The sequence below is a fragment of the Alligator mississippiensis genome, chromosome 1 (assembly GCF_030867095.1).
Source record: "Alligator mississippiensis isolate rAllMis1 chromosome 1, rAllMis1, whole genome shotgun sequence".
Classification (NCBI taxonomy): Eukaryota; Metazoa; Chordata; order Crocodylia; family Alligatoridae; genus Alligator; species Alligator mississippiensis.
The window spans coordinates 443,734,276-443,757,551 of record NC_081824.1 but is presented as its reverse complement, the minus strand read 5'-3'; the positions used below and the strand labels follow the sequence as shown (position 1 = coordinate 443,757,551).

Genomic DNA, 23,276 nt, shown 5'->3' with positions numbered 1-23,276 from the left:
GCAGCAAGGCGCCAGACTTCCATACGTAGATCCTGAGGTGGTGCAGAGTCACTTGGAAGAACTGGATGCCTTTAAGTTGGCAGGCCCGGATGGGCTCCATCCGAGGGTGCTGAAGGCACTGGCCGACATCATTGCAGAGCCACTGGCGGGAATATTCGAACGCTCGTGGTGCACGGGCCAAGTCCCAGAAGACTGGAAAAGGGCTAACGTGGTCCCCATTTTCAAAAAGGGGAGGAAGGAGGACCCGGGCAACTATAGGCCGGTCAGTCTCACCTCCATCCTTGGTAAAGTCTTTGAAAAAATTATCAAGGCTCACATTTGTGGGAGCCCGGCAGGGCAAATTATGCTGAGGGGAAACCAGCATGGGTTTGTGGCAGGCAGATCGTGCCTGACCAACCTAGTCTCTTTCTATGACCAGGTTACGAAACGCCTGGACACAGGAGGAGGGGTGGATGTCGTATACTTAGACTTCAGGAAGGCCTTCAATACGGTATCCCACCCCATACTGGTGAACAAATTAAGAGGCTGTGATGTGGATGACTACACAGTCCGGTGGGTGGCGAATTGGCTAGAGGGTCACACCCAAAGAGTCGTGGTAGATGGGTCGGTCTCGACCTGGAAGGGTGTGGGCAGTGGGGTCCCGCAGGGTTCGGTCCTTGGACCGATACTCTTTAATGTCTTCATCAGCGACTTGGACGAGGGAGTCAAATGTACTCTGTCCAAGTTTGCAGATGACACAAAGCTACGGGGAGAAGTGGACACACCGGAGGGCAGGGAACAGCTGCAGGCAGACCTGGATAGGTTGCACAAGTGGGCAGAAAACAACAGGATGCAGTTCAACAAGGAGAAATGCAAAGTGCTGCACCTAGGGAGGAAAAATGTCCAGCACACCTACAGCCTAGGGAATGACCTGCTGGGTGGCACAGAGGTGGAAAGGGATCTTGGAGTCCTAGTGGACTCCAAGATGAACATGAGCCGGCAGTGTGACGAAGCCATCAGAAAAGCCAATGGCACTTTATCGTGCATCAGCAGATGCATGACGAATAGGTCCAGGGAGGTGATACTTCCCCTCTATAGGGCGTTGGTCAGACCGCAGTTGGAGTACTGCATGCAATTCTGGGCTCCACACTTCAAGAAGGATGAGGATAATCTGGAGAGGGTACAGAGAAGGACAACTCGTATGGTCAAGGGCCTGCAGACCAAGCCCTACGAGGAGAGACTAGAGAAACTGGACCTTTTCAGCCTCCGCAAGAGAAGGTTGAGAGGCGACCTTGTGGCTGCCTATAAGTTCATCACGGGGGCACAGAAGGGAATTGGTGAGGATTTATTCACCAAGGCGCCCCCGGGGGTTACAAGAAACAATGGCCACAAGCTAGCAGAGAGCAGATTTAGACTGGACATTAGGAAGAACTTCTTCACAGTTCGAGTGGCCAAGGTCTGGAACAGGCTCCCAAAGGAGGTGGTGCTCTCCCCTACCCTGGGGGTCTTCAAGAGGAGGTTAGACTAGTATCTAGCTGGGGTCATCCAGACCCAGCACTCTTTCCTGCAGGGGGTAGGACTTGATGATCTATTGAGGTCCCTTCCGACCCTAACATCTATGAATCTATGAATCTATGAATCATGTGTATACGTTTTGTGTTCCTCCTAGAGGGTCAAAACCACTTCATCTGCACCTAGTGTAAGCTGGTGTCTGCCTTGGAGGAAAAGATTGAAAGATTGGAAGAACAGGTATCCATGCTGCTTTATATCAAGGAGAAGAAAGATTACTTGGAGAAGTGGTAGCATGTAACTACACAAAGAAGGAGGGTCCCCAGAATCCAAGATGAGCAGACTGAAGTCATCAGTTGCTTTAATGTACTCTGCAGTGGAACAGCTAAGGAAAAGGCAGAAGTGACAACATCAGCAGGACTCAAAGGACTCTGTAGATGAGAGCAGAAAGTCCAGAGCCCCAGGGATGGGGGCTCTAAAACTATTGCACCAAGTAGGAGTGGTAGTAGTTGGTGGCTCCCTTGTGTGGGGAGCAGAAGTACCAGTTTGTCATTCAGATTTGGGGCCCCAGGGGTGTGTCTAGAGCCTGAATGCAGAATGTCATGGATAGACTGCCACAGCCATTGTTCAGACCACTACCCTTTCTTGTTTGTCTTTGTACACACCAACAATATTTCCCAGAACAGCACTGAGCAGATCACAGAAGACTGAGGCTTTTGGCAGGGGTGTTAAGAAGCCTAGAGCACAAGTGGTGTTCTCATCAGTGCTCCCTGTGGAAGGCAAGGGCCCAGGCAGGGACCATTATATCATGGAAGTAAATGCATGGCTGAGATGGTGGTGTTATTGTGAAGGTTTTGGGTTCTCCAATAACAGGTGGATATTCTGTGAAGAACTGCTATGAAGAGATAGGACCCATCTGATCACAACTGTAAAGATCATCTTCAAGCATCATCTGGCCAACCTAGTAAGGAGGTTGTAGTAAAACCTAGAAAACTAAGGTCCATGGGGCATTGTGGATAAAATGCTCAAGCAACAAAGCAAACAATCCAGAGGGGGAAGGACAAGAAGGTGCAGCTTATCTCTGTGATAGGGCCAGAAAGTCACAAGATAGCAGTAAGTGATGAAAAAGTAAAACAAGTAGGTTGAATGCAAAATACATATTAGGTGCATCTACACATGCTGTTAAGGCAATATAATAAATTCCAGCACAGTTTGCACCAGAGTTTATCATGGCACTTTAATGGCACGTGGAGATGCTCAAATTGCTGCAGTCCGGGGTGAATATGCAGATGCTGTGCCCTGGACTGCAGCAGTTTGAGCTGGGGAACAGCAGCCCTGGGCTGGCAGGGGACTCAGGGGATCAGCCCCAGGTTCCAGGTGCCAGTATCAGGCAGTGGAGGGGCTGGCTGGAGCACAAGGGTACTCAAGTGTGGTGGCTGGGAGGCAGGCAGCCCCCACACTTTGGCACTGTCATGCCCCAGCCAGCCCTGGTTACCATCTACATGTGCTGTTCAGCACAGTAACTACACTGTAAGATAGTGCTGTCCCTGACACTTTACTGAGGAGCTAATTAGTTAGTTCTGTAGTAAAGTGCAAATGTAGATGTGCCCACTATGTGTGTATACAAATGCAAGAAATATGGACAATAAATAAGATGACCAGGAAGTCACAGCCTGTGAAAAGAATTGACTGATTAGAGACCTGGTGGGACAGCTCTTATGACAGGAACTAGCCAAATGTCCATCAAGAATGACAGGGGGGAGGAGCGGACAGGGATGGAGCCCCACCCCCCATCCAGGCTTGCTCCCCATTCCCTCCTGCTGCTTGGGGTCCAGGCCCCACCCCCATATTGGGCCCGGGCCCACTCCCTCCCTGCATTACCTGCAGGGAGCAGGGCGGGGGCAACGAGGCCAGCAAGCTGGCCACGCCCCGCTCCCCCCTGCTCTGTCCCCACCACAATGGCAATGGGTTGCCTTCTGTCAGAATGCTTCTTCGTGCTCTGATTGGCTGTTTGTCAGCCAATCAGAGTGCAAATAAAGTGTTATAGATAGACAAACTTAGGCTTTTATAATGACTGGAATGGCAACATTGAAGTCTCCACCCTGTTTTGGAAGGACAGGATTGGGAGAAAAGGTGTTGCCTTATATGTCAAAAGTTCTACACTTGTACCCTTATTCAGGTGGAAGAAAATATCAGAGCAGAATGCATTTGGGTGAAGATAAAAGATAAACAATACAGCACTGATAAAAGGGCGGAGATTTATTATAGTCCACCTAAACAGGAAGAAGAGGTGGATGAGGCAGTCTTCAAAGATGTGACAAAATTATCGCTATGTTATGAGGTGGTACTGATGCCAGACTTCAGTTTTCCTGATATCTGCTGGAAGAAAAATACAGCCAAAATTAAAGTATTGAGCCAGTTCCTAACTTGTGTGGAGGACAATTTTCTGTTCCAGAAAGCTGAGGATGCAACTAGGGGATCATATATCTTGGATCTTGTCTTGACCAAAAGGGAAGGATTGGTGGAGGATGTGAAGCTGACGGGATTCTTGGGAAGAAGCAATCACAATATGTTAGAATTACAGATCCAGAGACTGGGAAAGCATGAGGTTGGCAGAATTTGTATGTTAGATTTCAAAAACTTGGATTTCAGGGAGCTAATAGGTATGGTGTCATGGGAAGACAGACTGAAGAATAAAAGCACCCAGGAGGGCTGGAAGCTTCCTGGGCACAGTATTAGAAGCCCAACAAGTAACTGTTCTGACATGATGGAACCACAGTAAGAATGGTAAGAGAAAAATGTGGCTGCACAAGAAGCTTCTAGAATGCTTCAAAGGCAAAAGGAAAGCATACAGATAATGAAAAAATGGGCAGGTTACCATAGAAGCATACCAGAAAATAGCAAGAACCTGCAAGGAGAAAAATCAGAAAGAGAAAAATAAAGAATGAGTTGGACCTGGCAAGCAAGGTTAATGACAACAAAAAGAAATCCTATATGTATGTTGGCCAGAAAAAGAAGACCAAGAAGCTGTGGGTGCACTATTAAATAGTCATGAAGAACTCTTAACAGAAGATGCAAATAATATGGAGTTACTCAACGTCTGCTTTGCTACAGTCTTGACAAAAATATTAAGTGGCAGCCAGATAGCTAACAAGGATTATTTAGATACAGAAAGGGACAAGCTGAGGGTTGGGATAACAGAAATCATAGAAACATAAAACTAGAAGGGACCCGTAAGATCATCAAGTCCGGTCCCCTGCCATGGGCAGGAAGTTATTGGGCTCAGACAAGCTCAGCAAGGTGCTTGTCCAGCCTCCTCTTGAACACCTCCAAGTATGGTAATTGCACCACATCTGCTGGGGGTGTGTTCCAGATTCTGGTGACCCTTAACAGAAAAGAAGTTCTTTCTTATATCTAGCTTGAATTTACCCTCTATTAGCTTATGTGCATTGGTCCTCATCCTCCCTTGGGCTGCCTTCCTGAAGAGTTGCTCTCCTAGATCCTGGTGCTCACCTCTGATGTACTTGTAGACTATAAAGTCACCTTCTCTTACTTAGGCTGAACAGGCCCAGTTCCTGGAGTCTCTCCTTGTAGGGCCTATCCTCCATGCCCTTGACCATATGGGTGGTTCTTCTTTGTACCTCTCAAGTTTATCCATGTCCTTCTTGAAGTGTAGTGCCCAGAACTGGACACAGTACTCCAGCTGAGGGCTCACCAGTGGTGAGTACAGAGAGAGGAGCACCTCCTTGGATCTGTTGGCCACACATTGGCTGACGCACGTCAGAGTTGTATTTTCCCTTCTGGCAACCTCATCACACTACTGGCTCATCTTCATCTTTCAGTCATCATGACCCCCAGGTTTCGTTCAGATGCTGTGCCAGCCAGTGGACTCCCATGCATCGTGTAGTTGTAGTGAGGGTTCTTCCTACCTAGGGGAAGACCTTTGCACTTATCCCTGTTAAACTTCATCCTTCATCCAGATTATTCCATCCAAGATTCCAGTCTGTGAAAGTCATCCTGGATCCTGGCCCTATCCTCCCATGTGCCCACATTTCCCCACACCTTGGTATCATCCGCAAACTTAATAAGAAAAGACCATCTTAGAGTTTTAGATGGGTCCAAATGAATTCAAGTCATTAGGGCCTGATGAAATTAATCTCAGGGTACTGAAGCAAGTGGCAGAGGAGATCTCAGAGCCCTTGGCAATGATCTTCATCAAGTCATGGGAGATGGGCCAAGTACCAGAGGACTGGAAAAATAGCAATATAATTTCTCTCTTTAAAAAAAGGCAAAAGAAAGACCCACAGAACTACAGACTGGTTATCCTATCCTTAATACCAGGGTAGTTACTGAAGCATATCCTAAGGAAAGCCATTTGTAAGCATCTGGAGGAGGAAAGGTGGATCACCAGCACTCAGCATGGATTTGCTAAGAACAAATTATGTGAAACAAAGTTGATCTTCTTCTTTGACCAAGTAATGTATTTCATGGTGTATAGGCCGACCCTGGTTTTCAGATGCAAAAAGTTAGGATTTTCATAGGCATAGTATACAAGTCGGTGCTGGGCTTGGTGCTAGGCTGGTGCAGCCTCATCCCCTGTGAGCAGTGCTGCTTGGGCCATGCCAGCTAAGCATTGAACCCAGCTCTGTCCACTGTTAGCGGTGCTGCTGAGTGCTGAGCCCAGCCCCATACCCTGCTTGGTAGTGCTACTCACAGCAGACAGCTTGGCTGGCATGACCCCATCTCCTGCGAGTCTAGCACTGCCCAGTAGTGAGCTTCTTGAACAAGTTTGCAGCCAGCATGAAACTGGGAAGGATTGAAAACATGTTAGAGCAGGGGTTTTCAACCTTTTAAAATAAGTGTACCCCTGGCTGCTGGGCACAGAGCAGGGGGGTGGGTGGTGGCGTCCGGAGCAGGAGAGGAGGGGGTGGTGCATGGCTGGATGTGGAGTGGCAGCAGCGTGGAGTGGGGTGGGGACAAGCTCACTAGGTGATGAGCTTCCCCCCCCCAACATCTGACCAGCTAGGTGGCATCCTTGTGGCCCACAGAGGGGTGCTGCTGTCCTTCCCCTGGCTCCTGGGAGGCAGTGGCATGGGGTGGTGGCACTCTGGCCCCACCTGCACATACCCCCTAGGGCCTTCCCAAGTACCCCCAGTTGACAACCCCTGTGTTGACAGGAACCCAATTGAGAGATGTTGACAGATTGTAAGAATAGGCTGGAGCTGACAGGATGAAGTTTAATGCTGGCAAATGCAAGGTGTTACACCTCAGGATGAATAATCAGAAATAATCAGGGTGGTATGTGGCTGCACTATGGAAAAAAACTGGGTGTCTTGATAGATTAGATTTAACATTGTAGACAGTGTGATGCAGCTGCACAAAAACTGAATACAGTTTGGGATTCATCAGCATTAGGTGCAAGACAAGGGAAGTACCCATAGTAGAATACAGGTATTTCCTGTACTTCTGGGCTTTGCTGGTTGCTGCATGGGACTGGGAGGATTTTTTTTCCTCTCCTGCTGCTACATGTGTCAGGGTTTTTTGAGGTCTGTTGGGGGGGGGGGGATTGGGGGGGTAGAGGGGCTGTTCAGCCTTATTTTTGTTTTTTTAAGCCTTCAAGTCTTTTTTAAGGCATTAGGCACTGGCTCGAGCCAAGGTTTGACTAAGGGGTGCCCATCACCCTTCTGCGACTTTAACCTACCCAAAGGGTCTTGCCTATCTGCTCATGGTCAGACCAATTGCCATATTTGGGGTCAGGGAGGAATTTTACCCCATGGTCATGTTAGTGTGGACTATGGGAGTTTTTGCCTTCCTCTGTGGTGGAGGGTGTAACCCCCTTCCTTGGATTTGTTGAGCATTTATTAACAACTTTGCAGCAGCATATTGGATGCTGTGGTCCTCCTGCTTTACCTGTGAAAGTTTAGGGTGTTATATCCTGTGTTTTTGTCAGGGTTAATTGTAATTGTATTATTTTGCTAAGAGGTTGGACAATTGATTTTTATAGGATGATTTTGAAGAGATGATTCTGCCTCAGGACGAGGATTGGACTAGATGACCTCTGGAGGTCCCTTCCAGACCTACCTCTATATCATTTTATTACTTGCAAACAATTGTTTGTTGAAATAAGACAGGACAAGAAATAATAATCTTAAAATACAGTAAAGGAGATTTAGATTTTGATATTCTAAAGAATTTTCTAACTATGACGGTGGTAAACACTGGACAAGATTACATAGAGAGGTGGTGTAATCTCCATCATATGTTGCTTTTAAGAGTAGGTTAAACAAGCATCTTTCTGGGATAGTTTTGGCTGGGATGAGATTCCTTCTTCGAGCAAGGAGCTGGGACTGGGACTGGAATATGTTCTATGGTCTCTTCCAGATCTATTTTGTCTGATTTGATTATTCCATTACTCCTACTAAATAGTCCTCAATCAATAATGTTTACAGCATTTATATGGTACTTGGGTACCTTTCACCACAGTATTCAATCATCTCACGAAGTATCCTCCCAATGGCTCGCAATTCATGAGGTTCAATAACAAGTTAAAAAGTCCTGTACTTAGGACAGAACAATTCCATGCACTGGTACAGGCTGGGGACCAACTAGCTAAGCATCAGCTCTGCAGAAAAGGACCTGAAGGTTATGGACAATAAGCTGAATATGAGTCAACAGTGTGCCCTTGTTGCGAAGAAGGCTAACAGCATACTGGGCTGCATTAGTAGGAGCATTGTCAGCAAATGGATGGAAGTGATTCTTCCTCTGTGTGGCACTGGTGAAACCACATCTGGAGTACTATGTCTAATTTTGAGCCCCCCACTGCAGAGAGAATATGGACAAATTGGAGCGAGTCCAGCAGAGGTCAATGAAAATGGTTAGAGGAGGGGTTCTGTAACTGTGGCTTGCGCCCCCCAGGAGGTCACAAGCAACTTAAAAGGGGGCCGCAAACTTCCTAGGGAGTACTGCGACAGCACGGAGAAGTGGCATGCGGTAATGGCGTGAAGCGGTAAATAGCAGCTACCACGTGTGAGCTATCCATCCCCCACCATTGCCATCCAGCACTCATGGTCACGGTAGCACAAAGTTTGAGAACCCCTGGGTTAGAGGTCACATGATTTCTGAGGAGAGGCTGAAGGAACTGGGCATATTTATTCTGGAGAAGTGAAGACTGAGAAGAGATTTAATAGCACCTGAAGGCTGGCTCCAAGGAGGATGGAGCCGGACTGTTCTCAGTGTTGGCAGATAACAACAAGGAGCAATGGTTTCAAGTTGCAACAAGGGAAGTTGAGGTTAGATATTAGGAAAAAACGTTCTCACTGTGAGGGTAGTGAAGCACTGGAACAGCCTACCTGGAGAGGTCGTGGAATCTTTATCCTTGGAGGTTTTTAAGACCTGGCTAGACAAAGCCTTGACTGGGATGATCTAGATGGGTATGGTCCTGCTTTGAGCAGGGGTTTAGACTAGATAACCTCTTGATTTTCTATGATTCTGTGCCAAGTTGATTGCCACTTACCTGAGCTGAGCATCTTGGCAGATAAAGCTGTATATGAAGTAGATGCTCCCTGAGGAACCAAATCTGGTAGGCAGGCTCATAACAAATGTGTGTACAACCACTATTCTGCTTCAATAACACCAGCATTATTGAGTTTGCATACAATGAGCCCACAGCTGCTTTCATTCAAAAAGATAACCAGAGGGACTAAACACAAGAAGATGTGTGACTAGCCCAGTGATGTAGGTACTCCCTCTGGAAGAGAGAGTCATGGTTTCTGGTCCCTTGTGACTGCTTATGCTTTTTACATTTAGAAGTTATTATATAAAATGTGAAAGTAGTATTGGGAGTAAGGTTACAAAGCCATGACTTCCCCCCTCACAGAACGCCTCATTAATTCCTTGTTCTCTTTCTTTAATACCATGAATCTTGCATTCATGATCATCCACAAGATGTATGTAGATTGTCCCACATACCCCATCCTCAATGTCACCCAAAACCTAGATTACAGTTTGATTGTTAAGATTCTCTCCTTGGAGGTGAGAGACGTGGGTTGGAACACCTCATACAGAGGATGACATTGAACACAGGTCTTACAATTCCTGGATGAGTGGTCTAACAATTAGGTTGCAATATAAAATGTGTGTACTACCACTATTCTGTAAACAAAACAAAAAAATAATTCCAACTTTAAGAGATGACTTAGGTGTATAAGTGTAAGAGGGAGTTTGGGGCTAGGAATTCCAGTATCTCATGCATGTCTGAGTCCAGGAGAAAGATAGAATTTTGGTTTCTCCTCTCTTCAGCATGTCCTATCAGTTTTCTTAAGCATCATCCGACTCAGTGTGCTGGCTTTTATGAAGACCAGAGGTGTCTTACAACCCCTGTTTACTATTTAAGGAATTTCACCACCATAAATCAATGCTGTGGATTCCATTCCTGTAATCAGGTACCTAAATGTTTTCTTTGGCATTACCATACCTATGTCCCTCTTTAGATCTGGGCTGAGCTGCACAAATGACATTTGAGAGGAATAGCCCACATCTCCTGAGTTTTATGCTTGAACTCACCACATGGACCATACTTCTCCCCTCTTATAAAGTGAAAAATTCCAGACTTAATGAATTTTCTTGGCTTTGTTATAAAGTGTGTTACTGTGGGGATTAAGAAAGAATGGTTTATTCATGAAATGTAGCAAAAAATATTTGTATGTGAGAGAAGATACCAGATTTACCTTTATGAATTTACCTTTAGACTTCAGGAAGGCCTTCAATACGGTATCCCACCCCATACTGGTGAACAAGTTAAGGGCCTGTGACTTAGATGACTACACGGTCCGGTGGGTGGCGAATTGGCTAGAGGGTCATACCCAGAGAGTCGTAGTGGATGGGTCAGTATCGACCTGGAAGGGTATGGGCAGTGGGGTCCCGCAGGCCTCAATCCTTGGACCGATACTCTTCAATGTCTTCATAAGCGACTTGGATGAGGGAGTCAAATGTACTCTGTCCAAGTTTGCGGATAACACAAAACTGTGGGGAGAAGTGGACATGCTGGAAGGCAGGGAACAACTACAAGCAGACCTGGATAGGTTTGACATATGGGTGGAAAACAACAGAATGCAATTCAACAAGGAGAAATGCAAAGTGCTGCGCCCAGGGAGGAAAAATGTCCATCACACCTACTGCCTAGGAAATGACCTGCTTGGAGGCACGGAAGCGGAAAGGGATCTTGGAGTCCTAGTGGACTCCAAGATGAACACGAGTCATCAGTGTGACGAAGTTATCAGAAAAGCTAATGGCACTTTATCGTGCATCATCAGATGCATGACGAACAGAACCAAGGAGGTGATACTTCCCCTCTATCGGGCGCTGGTCAGACCACAGTTGGAATACTGCATGCAATTTTGGGTGCCGCACTTCAAGAGGGATGTGGATAACCTGGAGAGGGTCCAGAGAAGGGCCACACGTATGGTTAAGGGCTTGCAGGCCAAGCCCTATGAGGAGAGACTAGAGAAACTGGACCTCTTCAGCCTCTGCAAGAGAAGGCTGAGAGGCAACCTTGTGGCTGCCTATAAGTTCATCACGGGGGCACAGAAGAGAATTGGTGAGGCTTTACTCACCGAGGCGCCCCTGGGGGTTACAAGAAGTAATGGCCATAAGCTAGCAGAGAGCAGATTTAGACTAGACATTACGAAGAACTTCTTCATAGTTCAAGTGGCCAGGGTCTGGAACGGGCTCCCAAGGGAGGTGGTGCTCTCCCCTACCCTGGGGGTCTTCAAGAGGAGGTTAGATAGGCATCTAGCTGGGGTCATCTAGACCCAGCACTCTTTCCTGCCTATGCAGGGGGTCGGACTCGATGATCTATTGAGGTCCCTTCCGACCCTAACATCTATGAATCTATGAATGTTATATGTCATTTGATTGTTCTTATGTAACTACAAAGAATTAATTCCTGCAAGGACTGACGTAGGCCTGGAAAGCAGGCAGTGATTTCAGATAAATCCTATTTTCAATACTCAGCAAGACAATATAGGTTTCATTACCTTTGAATTTTCATCTCAGCTTACCTCTGGCTGGCAAGGAAAGAGCCTGGTGGGACACAAAAACAGACAACTTTGATTTTGAAACAGAAAAGTGGAGAGATTCAGGGGATAGGGGGGCTGGAAAGATGTAAGCTGATCTTTTGACATAGAAGGGAAGAAGGGGCAGGAATAACCCAAGGTCTGCTTAAACAAGCAAGAAAAGTTATTTCATGTTAGACAGAAAGCATTCCAACTTTAATTGTTTTTACGCTGTTTCTTGCTGCTTGTTATTTTTCCCCCCTCCTGATCCACTAAATCATGCTTGTCCACTAAAGAAGCTGTCTTGAATCACTGCATTTCACATTAGCTCCCAGAGAGGGTTCTATAGCTGGATCCAAATCAAGTTTGGGCTACATGGGCGCGTCCAGATGTGGGTGGACATTTGGTTCCCCAGGGACAAGTAGCAGCAGCGAACATCTGTGCCACACATGCTTTGGTGAGTAGCAAGTTGCCCTAGGTGGCATAGGGGAGGTTAGGGCCAGCACTATGCTGGCCCCAGCAGCCTTACCTGGAGTCCTGGGGGCCTTCTGGAGCTGCAGCCACATTGATCCTACCAAGCGGAGCCTGCCCGCCAGCTGCAGCACGGCTTTGAGCGTCCCAGTCCAACTTTTTAGCAGTGCATGCTGCCTGAGCTTCTTTTCCTGTTTTTATATATCTGGATTTCCAGGGGTCAAGAAAACTGCAGGAAAAAAAAATGGAACAGCATACTCGGGCAATGTACCCTTGCAGTGCGGAGAACTCCAGACTGTGCAGTATGATGCATACTGCATGATTGGGGTCATCTGGACACCCAATGAGGGATTACGACTGGTGAAACTGGAGATTTTGTAACCTGGTAATCACTCTAGTGCGGTGAGGTTCCATTCTAGATAAGTGCTAATAGAAGCTTGTCATGCAGTAGGCCTGTGCAAATATATAGATATTCAATTTGGATTCAGAGTCAGCAGATTTAGAGAATAGTGATTTGATTTGGAGATTTGGATCACTGCCCTGAATCAATTAGGCCGAATCAGTTTTGGAAGATTCAGCGCTGACTCAGAAAGATTCAGTGATTCGGATCAGCCTGGGAGAGGCAGGCACAGCCGAGTGGCTGCAGGCTCTCCTGCGGCTCCTCCGACTGTGCCTGCCACTTCCTGGGTGGGGACTACCATGGGAGAAGCCCCAGTGGCTGCCCTGCCTGGCCCCATCCCCTGCCCAGCCCCAGCCTAGTCCCAGCACTTTAAAAAAAAAAAAAAAGCTCCGTTCTCACTGGCTGCAGGAGTGGCAATTGGGGCCTCTGGGCACTCATGGCAGAGCCCCCCCAACAGCGTGGGGCAGTGTTGGGCAGTGGAGATCGCCCTCCCCTGCTTGGCCTTCATGCATTACCTGCCCAATGGCAGAGGTGCACCGCAGCTTGGCAGGGAGCTGCGTGCTGCCTGGGAGCTGGGGCTGCTGGGACTGAGTGCTGCCGGGCTTTGCATGACTCCTGGAGCCATCCCATCTCCCAGACAGTGCACAGTGCCCTGCCGAGCCGTGCTGTACCCATGCCATGTGACAGCTGCTGTGCAGGTGCTGGATTAGGGGGAAATCTCCACTGCTCTGCACTGCATGGGGGCGGGGCTCTGCCAACAGCACCAAAAGGCCCCTGTCGCCACTGCTGCAGCCGGTGATATTGCAGAGCTTTAAAAAAAAAGCGCCATATCCAATGGCTGCAGGACCAGCAGAGCTCCCCTGCACAGCATGGGGCAGTTGGGGGCAGTGCAGATCACCCCACACATCTGGCATCTGTGCAGCAGCTGTCTCGGAGCAGGGACCACTGAAGCTGAGTGCTGCCAGGCTCTGGCTGACTGCTGGAGCCGCCCTAGCTCCCATACAGTGCATGGCACCCTGCCAAGCCACACTGCACCTGTGCCATGGGGCAGCTGCCATGCATGTGCCAGGCAGGCCCCCCTGCTGCCCCCCACTACCCCACACTGCTGCTACTCCCTGCTGCCCCCCACTACCCCACATTGCACAGGGGGGCTCTGCCATGTGCCCTCAGAGGCCCCAATCACCACTGCCAGAGTTGGTAAGTATGGGGCTTTTTTTTTTTTTTTTTTAAGTGCTGGGACAAGGTTGGGACCAGGCAGGGGATGGGCGAGGCAGGGCAGCCCTGGGGGCTCCCCCTATGGCTCCTCCAGCTGTGCCTGCCTCTGCTCCAGTGGGGGAGCCATGGGGGCTCTGCCCTGCTGCTGCTTGTCCAGCTGTTGGTGGGGGGGGCCCAATGCAGGCACAGCACAGTCTGGGCAGCAGCAGGGCATAGCCCCCACTCTCAACACTGCCGCACCCGCATCAGCTCTGGGAGCAGGGGCTGTGCCCTGATGCTGCTTGCCAGCCGGCATGGAATAGGTGCAAGATTCAGGCACGATAGTGCTGGGAGTGGGGCCTATGCCCTGCTGCCACTTGCCCACTTCTGCCTGGAGCAAGCCACACACTCATCCCGCCCCTGCACACCCTGGCGGGGCAAACGGCAGTAGGGCAGAGCCCCCACTCCCAGTCCTGCCATGCCCGCATCCCATGCCCCCTGCCCCCCTCCCCAAGTAACGCACCCCCCACCGCAGCTGGGCAGCTTGTCCCAACCGCAGCCTCAATCCCTCCCCCACATCCCTTCCATCCCTTCCTTGCCCCCTCCCCCAACAGATTTACCAGCTGTTTAGTCTATGGCCGAATCTCTGAATTGGCCAAATCTTTTCTGAAGCATTTCCACATCGATTTGGATGCTTCAAATCGATTCAGATCTTTTACTTGGTCTCCCGATTTGATTCCGATTCAGAGATTTGTTCCCTGAATCAGGCCAAATCTCCTCCATATTGAATCAGCTACTGAAGCTTTGCACAGCCCTGTCATGCAAAAGGGATATCAACAGAGGTCCTCGGAGAGGAATCACAGGTACAGCTCAATCTTTAATGTTACTGTGTTCTCTGTAGTTTTCCCTGTTCCCTATTTAAAATGTATACTATGTTTTCACTGTATGTGTTCTTAAATTTCTGAACTACCTCGGTAGCTGTTTAATTACATACAAGACATAAATTATATATATATCAGGACTGATAACTATAAATGATTTAAGAAGCCCTTAAACCCTTAATTAAATGTCAAGAAAAAGAAGAAAGCTGATACCTTAAATATTATTGAAATCAATACATACAGTAGAAATGTGTTGAACATTCAGGCTCATTTTAACCTCTTCCTAAAGTATAATACAAATTAAATGAAATTCCAGATGAACAGGCAAATTCTGACTAGTTTGCTATTGCTAAATTGTAGTAACCAGAACAAAAATAGGTAAAGATAAAAAACCTTGACATACACCAGGTATTTCAAAGTCATTACATGTAGGGGGAGGCAAGGCCTTGAGAAATTTGCCCTTGATGCCCAGACAAATATAGTAACCTTCCTGAATTCTGAGATCATAAATAATAAAAATGAAAAATATGGTGTTAAAATAATAGACTTTCCTTTTTCTCCCCAACCTTCTTACATGAGTAGTCTTGCCATGGTCTAGAGACCAAGTGATTGCCAAACACTTGTATTATATCTTGCTGTCAGTTCCTGCAATATTGAACCATAAAATAGTTCACAATAACATGACAAAGTACAAAATGTTAGGAAATCAGCATCTCATGAGGACCATGAAATGAATGTGTCATGAATAGAGTATTTGATATTTTTATTTACACAGGGGGTATGAACTAGTTAGTGTTTACCCGAGTAAAGAAGTGAAACTGATTTGACTGAGAGTATCTTCAATTTCAGTGCTTCCTGAACACTGTATAAACTAGGAACAAGAATCATGTCATTCTTTTTTTTTTTAATTCAACTGCTTCAGAGGAGAAACACCTCAATTGTTTAATAGCATAAAACAGTACAACAGCTTAGGACAAAAAGAATCATAAATGCAGGGAGGTCTTGGGTAGAATTTAATTGCTTTGATTTTGACCAAAATACCAGGATTAGTGACTATTTTTGGAAAAAATATATTACTTCATCTTTAATCATTGCAGGTGGTCATGGCCTTGACTTTATATCAGAGTCAAGAAACAGTGTTTCTCCAAGCTCAATGTCCCATAAAATCCCACCAGGGTATTTATTTAATACTGATTTAGACACCAGAATGTATAAGCAACAGCAGCTCCTGCATTGCCTGTGTATTGGCACTGATCTGACTCAGACCTGTTTGGTTTGTGGACTTCAAAAGAATACAGGGCAAGGGTGAGATGTTTTATGCAAAAACTCTTAATAAGAATCAACACATCATTATTATTTCAGCCAACATTATTTGTGGAATCAATAGTCTGGAGAGTGGGTATTCAAAAATGTTATACCTCTAAATTATTAGTTTCTTTATTTTGATAGAAGTGTGTCTCTATGTTTGTGTATTAAAATATATTATATATATATTCCATACGATATTTTCCATTTTACTTTCATTCCTTTTCTTTTCCTATATGTGTGGTATCTAACTATCCTAGCTAATATTAAACTTCCCGAAGATGAATTTAAAGTCACATTCCCTAAGGCAGTTAATAAATATATATATATTCACACAGCAGAGACACCAGCCATCTGCACTGGATTTAGCCAGAAAATTTTCTGTTTTGTCAAAAACTTGAAGTTTTGTCATTTGTTTTAATTTTGGATAGAATGAAAATGAAACCCTTTTAATTTTGTTGAGGGAGTGGGAGAAGCAGGTTGTAGTAAAAGGGGAAAGGAAGAAAGGGACAGAAAGGGTCTTAGACCAAAAACCACTCACCACTACATTAGCCACTATACCAGTGTTTACACTATTCAACTGGTCTTTAGAAAGCTTTAGCCACTTACAGAAGTTACATTTTTTCATGCAATGAGGCCCTTGAAAGCACTCTACAGCTCTAACATACCAAACATTCATGGCTGCAGAGTGCTTTTAAAATGGCTGATCATGCAAAAATTTAACCCTCCTATGATGAAGTATCAGACAGGAGCACGCTAAGGTGGAGCACCCTAGGCAGGGGCAGGCAATTATTTTGGGCGGAGGGCCGCTTACTGAGTTTCAACAAGCTGTCAAGGGCCACATGGGTAGCCCTGTCTCCTGACAGGTGCTCCCCCCCCCCCCCAGTCTCCATATTGGGACTGGAAGTCCTGCCCCCAACCCCCAACCTTTGCCACCAGAAGTCCCTCCCCTTGCCCCCAGAATAACTCATTTCAGCAAGGGGGTTTGCCATCTCAGAACAAGAAAAATACCAAATTATATTCTAAAAATTAAACAGCAACTTCATTAATTTGATTTCAAAAAATATTTTTGTCGTAATTTACATGTGTTTGTATAGTGTACACAGAGGTGAGCTTAAAATGAAGTCTTACTCTTGTATACTGAGGGGGGCATGGGGAGTGGGGGGCTGTGGGTCTGTGGGCTGTGGGGGAGGATTTGAGTGTATGGGGTGTTTGTGGAGGGAATGGTGTGGGGATGTGGGGTGAGGGAGCATGTGGGAGTGTGTGTATGTGGACATGTGGGGTGCAGGGGCTGTGTGTGGAAGAGGGTGGCTGTGTGTTTGAGGGGGTGTGGAGGTGTGGGGTGAGGGAACGTGTGTGTGTGTGTGGATATGTGGGGTGTGGGTGGGTATAGGGTTGTGGGGGGCTGTGTGTGGGGGAAGGTGGCTGTGATATGTGAGGGGTATGAGTGTGGAGGTCTGCATATGTGGTAGTGTGTGCTTGTGGGGCTTGACCTATGAACACACACACACTGTCTCTCCCCCTCCTTCACTGCATGCACACATAAACCCACCCACGCACATATAAACACCCCCCTCCCTGGGCTGGGGGGCGGGGCCTGGACGACCTTGTTACTGGCTCTTGCCGGTTCCTCTGGGTCATCTTTGACAGGCAGCAAGGAGCAGATAAATATTAACTTTCTGAATTTTTAGGGGGCCCCATGGGCTGGATAGAATGGCGTGGTAGGTCAGATCCAGCCCACAGACTGTATTTTGCCCATCCCTGGCCTTAGGGAACCTGCATACAGGTACCCTACAAAGGTTATTTTCAGCAATTCTACCCGCATCCCATGCTGCCTTTCAGAATGGAGGGGTGCTTGCCTGAGCAATCACCAGCTTAGACCCATCCCCGGGGCTGTCATAGAGATGAGACATAAAACCTCTCTCCTCCCTGAGCAGTGGGGGTTGTGGGGGGAAGGAAGCCTCCCTGCTATATGTGCCCATCCCAGCTATTATGCCGGGGTCCTGGGGGAGCTGGGCTGAGCTCATGAGGTGTGGGGGGCTTACTTCCTCCCCCTGCCCCATACACAAGCATTTTGACAGCAGCATCCTGGGCTGGGGGCAGGAAATGGAGCCCCCCTACCTTGTGGACCCAGCCTGGCTACCCCTGCTGGGATGTTAGGGAAGAACTGGGCCAGGCCCATGATGCAGGGGGCTCCATTTCCTGTTGGGTTCAGTGGTGCTCTAACTTGTTGCGTTTTGTGTTAAGCACCCTGAGTTAGAGCACGTCCACAACAGGCTGCCTACACTTGTGTATATGCCCTTAGTTACAAGTCTCTGCTCTGCATATCTACCCATTGAGTCATTCCTGATGGAAATCTTCTATTCTGTACAAATAAATATGCATCAAGCAAAATATATTCTATAGCTTAGTGGTTTGGTAGAGCAGCAGCTTAAACCAAGCTCTCCTAGGGATCACATAAGTGCTTGAGTAACTGACCTTTTGGCTTTTCTCATAGCTTTGATGGATAGTTGGGGTTGTCTTTTTTTCTCTCCTCTTGACTGGAAATTCTCTCCTTGATTTGTAAAACTTTCCTAACAAAAGTTTGATTAAAGCCGGTGCATTTCATGCATCTTTTCATTTGGCTAATCAGCAATTACTGATGGAAAAAAATATTTTGTTAACCTTATCTCTCTCTAGCCTGATTCCGCTTGGATGAAGGGAAATAAACCACGGCCTCCCAGACATAGACAAATCCTTGGGAGCAGAAGGGAACTTCTCAATAATAGCTCCCTGCAGCTGCAGGAAATCCCAAATGCATCCCCTTGACCTCCACTGTGAATCTTCATAGTGATATTAGCAGATGGGTTCTCATATAAATCCTAGATCTGCTTGCTAGACTGTTGGTCATCTTAACCAACTCCTACCACTTATATTCTTTCCATTTCCCCTGTAAGGGTTAGTCTCTGGTTTCCATGCTTAGCATTGTTTCTTTTCTTTCCCACTCTCCCATCACTTTCTCTTCCCCCATTTCTTTTTCTCTTCCTTTTTTCTGTTGCTTTCATACCCCTACTGAATTTGAGTGGGATCCTATCCATTGATTTTAATGGGCTTTTGACCAGTCCTTTATTTCTGTTCTGGTTGACTATTGAATTTCATCCAAACTCAACTTTTCATCAATTGCCCTTCCCCAAGAGCTTTGTACGGGCCATGCTCAAATCTTAGTTTGGCAAATGTGACTTTGCTGTTTGGTCTCCATATCTAATGTATACATGCTACCTCATCTCTAGCCTAACCAAATCACCTCTGCTAACACTGGATTATTTTTCCAGTCTGAATATGAGAGCTCTGCTCTTTGACACTCATTAAATCAACCTCCACACTTCACTTTATATAATCTCTCTCCCTTTAATGTATAAACTCCACCAGTTCTCCAAGACTGTCAGTTACCCAAAAGCAAATCTAGAATAACTCCACTGATTCATTCTTTATATTTTTAAGAGTGATGAATATGTTTATTGGATTATTTTAACTGAGTATGTTGTTGGGACCTAAAATATAAATAAATAAATGTACGTGCATCCCAACTGTGAGGAGGACTTTTGGGCTTTATTTTTTTTGTGTGTGTGTAAATATTGTTCTTTTTTCTATGTGACACTCATGCTTTCACAATATTTGAACATTTTTTAGTAAAGTGAAAATGTTCTTGATAGAATAGGGCATAAAATGTCTGGTTATTAAGAAGACAGCTTTTAAGATTCTGGTTGATTTATCAGTCTAAGTTATACTCCATCAGTAACTGGCAAAGTCACACTATATGTAGACTCTCAAACCTGCAATATTGAATGTACATTTTAATGTTTTTAATTATACATTTTCAAAGCATATTTGAGAAAATATTTCTTTGCTTGTATAAAGTGATATGGTTTTAATACCTTTTAAGTCACCATCTCATATTTTAATGTAGGAATAGAATTTGAACAAAGGAAGTCAAATTAATTAAATTATCTCTGTCCATCACAAGCTTAATCATCATATAGGTACTAACAAGCATACAACAGTGGTTTGCACAATGAAATCTTTAGGCTTGGAGAGAATTAGTGAATATATTTTTAACACTTTTAAAAACCATTCTTTATTTCCCAGGTGTGATGGGGGAATACGAGCCAAAAATTGAGGTCCATTTTCCATATACAGTTACAGCTGCTAAGGGAACTACCGTTAAGATGGAGTGCTTTGCTCTTGGCAAGTAAGTACATATTCTCCCATAATTAGACACCATTGCTTATTAAAATGTGACACATGTAATTTTTGGTTCAGTTATTTCACACAGTTTCATTTTCACCGGATGTTCCTTGGTGCATTGACAAAGTTTTTATAGATCAGCTAAATGGGAACTGACTAAGTAACCAGTTACAAATTTCATGCCGTGCCACTGCTATGCACAGTAAGGTATACAAGCTAGAAATATACCGGTTCTACATGAAAAGTACTTTCTTATAAATGAAAAAAAGAAAATTTTCAGCCATATGCTTTTATTTATCAGACATTTTCCTCTCCTATTTATTCATGGACTGTTAATGCAAATTACACTGTATAATTCCAGTCTTTCCTACAAAATGTATTAATTGGGAATAAATTGTTATTATTATAGTAAAGCCTTTAACAAATCTGTGACATAGATTGTGATAAAAATGAGAAACGAGATAATCTAAATATTTTAAGAATATAATATACATTATGAATTATGTCAAAATTAGTTTGCATCATCTTGTATTGCCATCTATTTCTCTCTACAATGCCAGTTTATGGTAAAACCTGTCGTCTAATTTATAAAAGTTTGCCTAGCACCGCCAGAGTTCAGGGACGTAATATCTTACATATCCTAGACCATTTTTTGCTAGTCAGCAGGTAATAAGGATGCTAGAGTAATGCCCTGCAGTTTTATAATACTTTCATCAGGAAAAGTTGACCTCAGAATTCTTTTTGCCTTGAGATCCAGCAAGAGATTCTTAACATTATTCATATAAATTATCTTTGTCAAAACTAAAGTTTGGTGGGCATAGAATATGTTCATTCAAAGCTGAAAAGCAATGTCCAGGACTCAGGAAAATCATTTGCTATCTGCACATGATCAATACAGAGACATAAATAGGTAGAGGTATACAGGAAAATTATTGTACCCTGTAGTAATTGGAGAGCATGTGTGTATGTGGCTATATGGTAAGTTCTTTTTGACCTTTTTGGGTGCATCTACACATACATTTAAGCATGACTAAATTTATTGTGCATTAAGCTAATGGCCAGCAAATGATTTTTGGCAGGTGTCTTGACAAGCAGAGACTTGGCACTAGTGCCAAGTCCCTCCAGCCCTACAGTGTGCCCCTGTGGCCACTAGGGAGAGCTCCAACTTCTGGCCACATGACCGCCAGCACTTGGCAGCCATGTTGAAGCCAGACCCAGCTCCCAGCACTTGACAGCCATCTTGGAAATACAGCCCCACCCTCTGATCCCTTGCCAGCAACTTCCCTGCCCAGAAGCCATGTGTCCAGTGTAGGGGCAACATGCAGCATCTCCCTCCTTGCCCACCTTGCCTCCCCACACCATGGCTGCTCCAGCCCCTGCCCCTGCAGGTGATATCCAGCACTCCACTGCTCCAGCTGCTGGAGCAGGAGGGTTCAGGTACATTGTACACCACTGGCACTGTTGGCTCATGTCGATGACTCTGGCACTGGGTGGCAGCAACCCAGAGAGCACATCCCCCTGGGACTGGTGGACTCTTCCCCATATCCAGATGTTGGTCCTGCAGAGGCAAGAAACAGAAGCCTTTTGTGAAAGCTTGTAACATTTGACACATACGATGACATGCACTGGAGGCCATATGCTGCCCAGCCTCAGATAGTGAGTCAGCCATGCACAGGTGCTCAGGATTCTCCTGGTGCTCCAGGCACACCTACATTTCTGGTTCAGGACCCTGAGATACAACAGCATGGGGGGCAAGCCCGGCCTGCCCCACAACCTTCACCACCACCTGGAAGGCTATGTGTGCCATCATTACATGCCCCTGCCCCCCACTGCTGAGAAGGACATTGTTGCCAGCATTGACACCTTACTCAGGGTGTGAGAGCCCCATGCCCACCCAGCTGCAGGTGCACAGGCTGCTGAATAAAGTTCTGAACTGTATCCTGCCTCTCTGTGTGCTGGGAGGGCAGACAGGACTAAGGGCCAGGAGAGTGTGGGCAGGCCAGGCAGGGAGCCGGGACAGGGGTCAGGACTGGGGAAGTTCCTCTGACACATGGCTTCCAGTCCTTTGCTGTGCCCCTGTGCTCCTGGACTATGAATATTCGTTAAACTTTAACTCTCAGCTTTAGTTTCACCTGGTTTCAGTGGATATTCTGATCAACTCAAACAGGGATTTCCTCCCCCTTTCCCCCCACTCTGGCTTTAAACAAAAACAAACATAAAAAGCTAAAAGAAAAGCCCAATAGCTCATTAAGGCCTCTCACATCTGCACTGCTTTCCCACCCAGTAAACAAGAATCATTAAGAGACAATGTTACACATACAAAGAAACACAAACAAAAGAAAAAGAGAAGAACATCAGATGCCATCGTATCTGATGAGTCCAGGAAAATGATTGTTTTGTTTTATCCTAGAATCAGAAAGTTGTTTCATGTGGTGTCTTTCAGTTAGCACCTGTAGCCTTTAGATTGCCCAGAACTGGACAAAATATGGCCTGGGGGCAGATCCAGCCTGCTAAGCCATTCTATCCAGCCTGCGGGGCCACTACATTTTTTAGAAAATTAATAGTTATCTGCCTCTGTATCCTGTCAAAGATGACAAGAGCCAGGGGAAGTAGGACCCAAGGGAAGCCCCAGCAGCAACAGCAGAGACTGCCCAGCCCTGCCCCCATTCCAGCCTGGGACTGTGGGCATGTTTGTGGCTGCACCAGCACGGGAAATTCAGGTAAGAAGCGGGGGAGGCAGGTGAGGACCATGGCAAATGCCCCAGTCCTCAGGGCTGGGCCAGCTGCTTCTGAGCCCCATGGTCCAGCCATGAAGCCAGGACCTGGTGGGTGGGCAGGAAAGCAGTGGCGGAGGCAGGGGGGAAGTGGAGTGAGGGGCCTGTGCCGGTGTCCTGGGGCCGGAGCTGGTGGGGCCCAGAGTGGGGCGGGAGAAGAGCGGGACATGGGCTGGCAGGGGTCTGTGGAGCCATGTTGGGCTGCACCAGCAAAGAGAGTGGGGAGTTGGCCTGGCTCCATAGAGCTCCTGCCAGCCAGGACCCAAAGCTTCTGCCACCCTGCTCTGGGCCCCACTGGTGCCGGCCCTAGGACATGGGCATGGGCCCTGCACTCCTGCCTGGCTGCTGCTGGTTCCCACATACCCGCTCACTCCCAGTGCCCCTGCCCCAGCCCCACAGTACAGGTGGGGAGCAGCACACAGCCCTTACCCTGCACTCACCCACAGGGAACAAGCAGCTGCTCAGTGTGGGGGAAAAATGTGCCCCC

At 46.5% G+C, this 23,276-nt stretch overlaps 1 protein-coding gene across 6 annotated transcripts in view; it reads left to right on the top strand.

The window, feature by feature from the left end:
- Nucleotides 1–23,276, top strand: part of CNTN5 (contactin 5) — a 1,172,720-nt gene that overhangs the window by 866,473 nt on the left and 282,971 nt on the right. For all 6 annotated transcript variants that reach the window (XM_059721130.1, XM_059721133.1, XM_059721132.1 and 3 more), the window contains one exon: nucleotides 19,917–20,019. In XM_059721130.1, coding sequence (XP_059577113.1) covers nucleotides 19,917–20,019 — 103 coding nt within the window. The remainder of the gene's footprint in view (nucleotides 1–19,916; nucleotides 20,020–23,276) is intronic.